This window comes from Electrophorus electricus, chromosome 14 (assembly GCF_041902795.1).
Source record: "Electrophorus electricus isolate QZ-2024a chromosome 14, ASM4190279v1, whole genome shotgun sequence".
In the NCBI taxonomy this organism is placed as follows: domain Eukaryota; kingdom Metazoa; phylum Chordata; class Actinopteri; order Gymnotiformes; family Gymnotidae; genus Electrophorus; species Electrophorus electricus.
Window position 1 is genome coordinate 13,868,477 of NC_137510.1, and position 8,733 is coordinate 13,877,209.

General features: G+C 35.4%; 1 protein-coding gene across 2 annotated transcripts; it reads right to left on the minus strand.

The window, feature by feature from the left end:
• Positions 1–816: 816 nt before the first annotated feature.
• Positions 817–8,542, minus strand: ndufaf6 (NADH:ubiquinone oxidoreductase complex assembly factor 6). 2 transcript variants are annotated; one of them, XM_027002506.3, is made up of 9 exons: positions 8,310–8,542; positions 7,945–8,044; positions 7,287–7,409; positions 6,948–7,004; positions 6,201–6,303; positions 5,632–5,765; positions 3,795–3,896; positions 3,224–3,280; positions 817–2,304 (listed from the first exon to the last, which is right to left on the minus strand). In XM_027002506.3, the coding sequence occupies exons 1-9, from the start codon at positions 8,480–8,482 to the stop codon at positions 2,176–2,178; spliced, it is 978 nt and encodes a 325-aa protein (XP_026858307.2). In that variant the 5' UTR covers positions 8,483–8,542; the 3' UTR covers positions 817–2,175. The 2 variants fall into 2 exon arrangements, with proteins under 2 accessions (XP_026858307.2, XP_081552977.1); XM_081696851.1 differs by having other exon boundaries at positions 7,941–8,044; positions 8,310–8,451.
• Positions 8,543–8,733: the final 191 nt, after the last annotated feature.

An 8,733-nucleotide genomic window follows, 5' to 3' on the forward strand; every position in this document is an offset into this window, starting at 1 on the left:
AAAATACTGGTTATTTTTGCTTATTTTTTCTTTAAAGAATCTAAGAAAACCTTCACATTGTTCATCAGTACCAGAAGGAGTAGATGATGGAGGATGAAGAAGCTTATTAATAGTGGAAAAAAGTGTTTTGGGCTTATGTCTGGGACCATTAATAATAGAAGAAATAAAGTGTGAATGGGTAGTATTTAGAGCTGACCTATAATTAAGCATGTGGTCAGAATAGGCTTCTTTATGAACAGTAAGACCAGATTTCTTATAGAGGCACTCAAGACGCCGACCTGGTTTTCAGGGTACGTAGCTCAGGGGTAAACCGTGGAGAGGAACATCTCGAAGAGAACATGCCTGGACTTGAGAGTGCTTCCTGTTCAAGCAGATCAAAAGTTGAAACCGTTACATATAGAATGAATATCATCAGGACAGGATAGCTTTGAAACGGACATTAGGGGAGAGGACTGGAGATGAGCAGCGAAAGTGAGGGACAACAGCTTTAACATTACGGAAAGAGATGACAAATTTTGATTTAGTGTCTACATATCAATAATTTTTAAAATTATCTAAGTTCTTCATAAATAAATCATTTTTGTAATTATCCCAGTGCTTTTCCTTTATCTATTTCAACACCTGTAGAGGGGCTAGGAATTGCTAATATACCATGATGATTGTCAGCTTCAGGACAAATTCCCATCAACAGTAACGGTTTTTAGTTTGGATATAGTTGAGTTTTAGTTTGGGATATATACTATTTGTTATATGCAATCAGTTATTAATTTGTGGAATCAGACATGGTAATGTACACACACACACACTTTTAAAAGGTCCAATAAGCAAAGGATGTATGGTTTTCATTGTACCCTGTTCAATTAATATCAAGCCATAGCTTAAAATTGTCAAAAATGTTTGCAGTAGAGAATCAACTATCAATTACATGCTGTCAGTAAAACACTTTACATATTATACAATGTTCATATTGTATTTTTCACACAAATTAATTAATTAATTAATCTATTTATTTATTTATTTATTTTCCAGTTTTTGACAATCCATCTGTAATAAGGTCAACATCTTGACTGGATGCGCTACATATGCAATATAAACAGAAGATATTTTATATTTTTCATTATGTTGACCCAATATCATATAATAACAACATATGTCATCCATGAAAACTGGATTGGATATTTTTTCATATTTAGTAAAGCCAGGGTATTGTACACTGATTCCAATCCAGTGTTTCTGGTATTATCTTGTGTAATTGGAGAAAGGGTTCTCTGATGCATGAATATTTTCTAACTGAATATTTCTTCTACTTTACAGTGAAAATTCAATGTTCAATCAAGGAAATTCATATGTTCAATCAAGTCCAGAAGTATAAGAGCCTTAAATTGTACTTTAGACTATTAGAAAGGTTTATTGTCTTGATATACTTCTTCTTTCAAAACCTTGAAACTCCCATTCAACCTTACTTTTATAGATCAGAGAGGTAATTATGTGCATTTGATATATGCAAGTCTCAGTACAAAGTAAAACTTGTATACACATCTGTCAAATCTTCAAAAAAATAAAAAGATTGGATATGGGAGTATGCTTTTAGGGGTTATTTTGAGATAGTATCTGAGATATGCTGATTCACACATATTATATACTACACACTGATAAGTAAAGAAATATATATATATATACACATCACACACACACACACACACACACACACACACACACACACACACACACACACACACACACACACACACGAAACTTTAGCATTATGCTCACTGAGTCTGTAAGTAGAGAGTTTGAGTTGTTCTCGCTTGGTACAGAACTTGCTAGAAATCATCACGTTGGTGGGATCTTACAGACCTCCATTTTCCCCAAGTAATTCATTGTCTACTCTTTTGAAATTGTCACAGCTGAAATACAATGAAATTCTGTTGGCTGGTGATTTAAGCTGAGACTGGCTAATACCTGCATCTGATGCATTGAAACCACAATGTGACTTTTTAAACAGTTAATTAACTCTCCTACAAGATTTAATCTTAACAAATAAGCCAATCGTTAAGCGGGGGAGGCCCTATATCAGAACCTATTGCTTTCATTTTGAAGCAATAAAAATGGTTGTTAAAAAGAAGACAAAGAAAAATTAACTACCAGTATACCACAAAGTGTATGTGAAAAAGATCAGTATGATTTCTTCCATGATTGAATGTAAAGCTGAATGGGCAGAAGTGGATTCCTCCTCTGTAGGCCATGATGGAACACATTAAAGTCTACCTTCCTTACTCTCTCCAAATAATCCTCAATAGCAACCTGCAGTGCACACACAATCACAAAAGATATTTCCATTAGAGCTTTGTTCAGCGTTTCAAACAGTTTTCAGTTATATTTTACTTGCATCAGAAGGAACACAATTTGTTTACTAGTATTTTAAAAACTGATTTATTTAGATATGCTTTAGCGTAGGTGATGATGGAATTTAGAAGGCACATATTGGAGGTTGTTGGCTTTTGAATAACTTTCAGCTCCATAATAAACATAGAATGCCACCAGAAGCTGACCTGAATGTCCTGTCTCTTTCCTTCTATTTCCACCCTCCCATCTGGACCTCTCATGTATAGTCCCATTCTCCAGAGAGAAAATGGTGAACACAAGCATCCCCCCCCCCCATGTCTCCCACAAGTCCTCCCATGTTTTTATATATATATATATATATATATATATATATATATATATATATATATATATATATATATATATATATATATATATATATATATATATATATATATAGAGAGAGAGAGAGAGAGAGAGAGAGAGAGAGAGAGAGAAAAAAGATATAAAATAAAAGCCTTACTTATAACCAACTTATATAAGCAACCTTTTAAAAGGCTTTCAAAATGTTTCTACATGCAAGTGTGAACAATAAAAAGTTATAATTATGTCATAATTCTGGTTGCGAGGCATACTGAGTGGCTGGAAATTGCCCCATAACTTTCCCTGAAAGTGCTTCATTCTTTTGCCATAGTTATTCTTTTTTGGAGGCTTGATTAAATAGCTGATAATAACTGAAATTTGATGAAGAACCTGGCTCACTGATTAGCCATGTAATAACATGGAGAGCTGGCAGCCATGCCCTTGGGCTTATGGGGGAGGTGGGCTCCACTATAGATGAGAATGAGGACAAGACAGTGTTTCTGTATGAGGTAGAGAAGGAAATGAAACCACTTACTGTGTGCAAGAAAGCAGGCAAGGCTGCATTTGGAACCTTTTTACTGAATGATCTAGCCTGTATAAAAAAAGGTTACACCAGTTACACAGACTTGATGATACTGATGCAGTTCAACTAAATATGCATATCTGGTTCAACAAATTATATTAAGATTTTTAAAACATGTATCTCATATTGGCTATCTACATTTTATAGCAAATTTAGAATAATATCCTCTTAATAATAGCTCATGAGAAAACAGCATTAATAGTTTTGTGACTATATACATTTGGATTAATCTTTTATTGCATGACCATAGTAACCTTGATTGAATCTTTTTTTTTTTTGCTCATGATGCATTTTGATAGTCAGTGTCAATTCTTCAAAGCTTCATGAAAGGCAATTGTGTTGTAATTTGAGAGAAAAATAAAATAAAGTATAAATGATTAGAAAATAAAGCACAACACAGAGTGAGAGCCAGAGAGGCTATCAGAGTGTCAAAGGCTCTCTCTCTACCTGAACTACACACAAGCAAAATGAGAACTGAAATGACACGCGTTGGAGATAAATATGGGCTTGGAATGACACTTACGTGTTGGAGATGAATATGGGCTTGGCTGGCAATGTCATACACAACATCCCTGACGTTCTGCTCCCTGCTCCCACGAATAAAGTCCTCTTGAGATGCACCATGCTGGAAAGATAGTCAGTGCAGTTATTACTGGAGTTATTGACCTTCAGAATCACTAGTCCACTGGCTGCTTAAACTGGCACACTTGCGCAGGATGAGACTTCCTTGTTTATTGTATATAATCACATGGTTCTGCCAAGTAAAAAGACCAATAATAATAAACTATTTTATTATTATTAGGCATGATAATCCATAAAAATGGTTCATCAAGAGCACTATTTTGCCCCCAGTCTTATCTGATGTGAACTGTTTAGTCTGTCAGTGTGTCCAATTGTTATCCAGAGCAGTAAAACTCATCTTTGAGCAAACAAAACAATTAGCTTCACATTGTAAGTCACTGTAATACATGCTCTCTCACACACAAACAAAATATTGTAGCAGACATACTCAGAGTATGACATAATTCTTAAATAACTATCTCTAATTCCACCTCAGGGCTTTACACATTTGAGCTCATTCTGACAAGATCAAAACATTACTGAAAGTTCTATTCTTAAAAAAAAGATATAGAGGTACTGTTATAGGAAAAAGTATCAATGAGATGCATACTAAAATGGGGTCTCAAATGACAGTTAGTAACAGATTTGTGTAGACCCTGCAGACCCTGAGATTCACACTGGAGTTTACGCCAGAGTTTCAGGTAAAACCCTGTGACAATGTTCTTCAAATAAGGAGGGCATTATTACAGTTGTGCTGTACACATGTCATGTTGTGCTGTACATCTGTCATGTTACAACGGTGCCCCCTGTAGTCTAGATTACAATATATTTTCAACAAATACAATGCTACAGTACAGTGTAGCTAGCTGTGATAAAGCCTAGGCAGGTAGCAGAATTTTTCTTCTCTCTTCAGCAGACCATGATCTACATTTACCAGTTGAAATTACAATACATTTCATAATGACAGATGGCTGACACAAACACAAGATTGGACATAACTGCAGAGGTGATTCAACAAAGGTTCAATAAAACCTTAAAATTTTCTAGGGTGTGTTCAAACTTGGTAGCACTGGTTCGACCAAGACAGCCTGAGCAGGTGGGTCTCAGTCCATTTCTAAATGAATTCTGGTGCGGTTTGTTTAAAGTATGAACATAATATGAATCAAAGGCATCTAAACGAATCAAACACAGGATGTGATGTCACAAGATGCAACATTAAATGTGCAGTGAAGGAACAGAGTACATTGAAAACAAAAAATGTATTCCATTACAATTAGGTACAAACATCGGAAACGTACGTCTTCTCTTTGCAGCGTACCTTCATTGGTATGTGCAGCAGAGGCATTTCTGGTGCTGTTTTGACTCCTTTATCCATTTTAGCGCCTCTTGCTGTGTTTCCAGATGGTAAAAAATATCACTAATCACTATAAACAACCCCAATATGTTCCTTAAGCCCATAAACTGTAAATCATATGTGCGTCATATGTCACTTTTTATTATATATATATATATATTTTTTTTTTTTAAATTTAGGTTCGATGGTAAATTTGTGATTGTGAGCACTAAGCAAACCAGAACTTTTAGTGTGAATGCTAAGCAATCTACGACTAAAATGTATAATTTTCTTATTTGTTCCGGACCAAGGGACCAAACTAAAAGTATGAACAAACCTTAAAGGCCATATACATGAGCTGTACTCCTCCACCATATTGTCCCTAGAGCCAGTGGGTGGTCAGCCGATCAGAAAATGAAGGAAAGGGTAATAAAAAATACTGCATGGCACAGACAGGTGAACACACCTTCATGCAGATGTCCATGGGGAGATAGACCATGTGCCTCTGGCTGTGGTAGGGCGTGGCTCGTAGGCATGTCACAATTCCCTGGGCTTTACCAATGTGGCTGGCAGCATGGTCTGCGTTGATGTCTTTTACTCCTTTATGAAAACACACACACACAAGATAAAAGCACATCAAGTTAAAAGCAGCACATATTAAGACAAAGTTTCCAATGACATTTTAAATAGATGTGATTTGTGATCTGTCTGCTATGACTGAATTTCAACTTTGACCTACCTGATAAAAGTGTTTGTGTGCTTTAGTGTGACAAATTATAGCAAAATTTATAAAGTAAAATGCTTTGTAACAGACAGAATACACACAATGTCAGAAGAATTTGTCTAGCATAAGACAAATATTAAAAAAAGATATTGATATTCAAAAAAGAACATTTAAATAAACAAATAAAACTTACTCAACAATGATTTTATTAAATAGTTAATTTATTTTTGCTGTTCGGGAAATTGAACTTTTCAGTGAAATTCACTGTGTCTTGACAGGCTTTTCAAACTGACAGGCAAATGGAAGCTCACCTAGTGTCTCCAATAGGAGATATAGGAGGGAAGAATGAGTGTTCTCTGCATAGGTCTCCAGATCCTGAAGATTCCTGTAAGCTTGATCCTCCATGTCCTTCTCCTGTCAAAAACCAAGGAGACGATTGCTTCCTGCATAACAACATGACATGCATTATGATGTGGTAACACCCTATAGTTTCTCTCAAAATAATCTATCATACACATAAAAATGAAACAATGAAAGCACCATACCATTTCTAAATTACCTTTTGGGCTTTCATTTATTTTAAATTAATATATTTTGAAAAGTTTATCAAATTTAATGTTTTTATTGAATAGTACCCTGAAGCTCTAGGGGTCTGTGATAGCTTGATAGAGTCATTCATGTTTTACCAAACAAAGAACAATATTTCAAGGTCATTTAGCAGCCAGTATAATTATGTTCAGACCTCAATGACAAGAATCTTCCCTGGGTAGAGAAAGAGCTAAGTAATGTTAAAGACTGGATGCCACAAGACCACAAGATTACTGGATTCATGTTTTGGCTGTAATACTATTTTTTAATTACTACCAAATATTTACAGAAACACTCTTATTTCTATAGGTGAACTGCATACTTAAATACATCATTGGCCATGTGACTTACAACCTGATATTGTGACCTGTGGTATAAACTGTGTAAACATTCACTGAAACTTGATCATTCAGATCATTCATAATATTGCAGAGGTTATCCCAAAGTTAGCACACAAAGGCAGAATTTACCCTTTCAGCCACGATCCTCAGAAGCCATCGTCTTGACAATGTGTGTTTCCTTACTGCCTGAAAGGAAAAGCATGGTTACAGGTCAAATTCCCTTTTTCAAATACTATTAAATTAATTTTATCTTTACATTAAAGTCTACACACTAAGACACATTTTACAAGATAATTCCAGCTGTGAGAACATTCCAGTGCAGTACCCTCACTAAATGATCACATGTTGGGAGGCAATGATATAGGGAAAATCATATAAGCTTACTAGTACAGAAGTAAAACAAAGCTCAGTATTTCATGTTTTTATTAAACATAGTTCAAGCTCAATTGCATTGAGAAGACAATGAACCTTCCACAGCTCCACAGTGACAGGCTGAACTGGAGGGTCATCTCTGTAGAGGTCTTCTAATGCAGTCTTCCAAAACTGCAGTCGCATTAAACCAATGGTCTTCTGAGACACAGTGTCCTTAACCTAAAATAAATGGTGAACAAAATGTATAAGACTGATAACTGAGACCATGGATTTTATATATTGTTGGGACATTACACATATGGCCCTTTTCTACCCTGGGATACTACTTAATTTAATTGATATGAGTTTATTATTTGTGCTGAAAGTACCTTGAGATCTGATGTACAAAAATGTCACATATTTAAAATATTCCCATGCACCCCATCCCCCAACTCCACCCTTAACAAAGAACAGTTACAAAACAGGGAACATGAATCAAACATAAAGAATACTCTATGTTCAAAGCAACCCATCAGATTTTCCTGAACCTTGGTTACATTTTTTTGCATGCAACACTTCACCTAATGACAACCAAGATTCAGAGTGGGCAGAAACTGAGTTACCTGATCATATTACTTCCCTTTCAGTTTAATGTTACTTGAACCCATCAGAAATCTCCACAAATCTGTGAAACATTTCAATGCACAATTTTCCTATTCTTTTCCACACTCTTTTCCAAGTGTCATTGTACTGATTATTTATTATGAATACCTGCCTGTGCCAATTCCACATTGAAAGCCCTCAGTGCCAAGGAGGAGCGTCGAGCAGCCTCAGGAAGAAGCAATGAACAGACGAACCCTTCATAGTCTCGTGATCTAACACCAAAAACATATGATTAATTTGTTTTTTAATCAAGTGTTTATCCTTTTTCCTTACAACGATGTACACTGACCAAACCTTGCAAACTCATACTGAAACTTCAGAAATACACTAAAGTTTGCTCACACACACACACACACACACACACACACACACACACACACACACACACACACACACACGTACTCTAGATGCAGAACTTTAGCTTTACCATCTGTGATGTGTAGCTAGTTAACTAGCTAGCTAGCTAGGATAGCTTACCTTACAAGATCAATGCAGTATTTTTCATGATGTTGCAAGGTCGAATTTGTTGATGCTCTCAAGCATTTAATTTCTGTTGGTTTCTGTATACATTCAATATATGGGAAACCCCTACTATGAAATAAACTATTCCTGGTTAAAAAGCTATATTTTATGCTAATACCCGGTGCCATATTAATGTATACACACAGTCTAACATATTAGTGTCTTCCACTTCAACCTTGTGCATCCTGTTTCGGTCCCCCGAATGAATACCATTCGTTTTGTGTTCCGCTTCTGTCAATAAAGCAATAAAGCAATAAAACTGATATTGTTCGTTTTGTTCACTTATAGTAATATTTTATTGTACATTTTATTAAAGTAAAATACATTATCACTTCGGAACATAAATTAAAAATCTATGTTTTATATGACGTTTCACGCT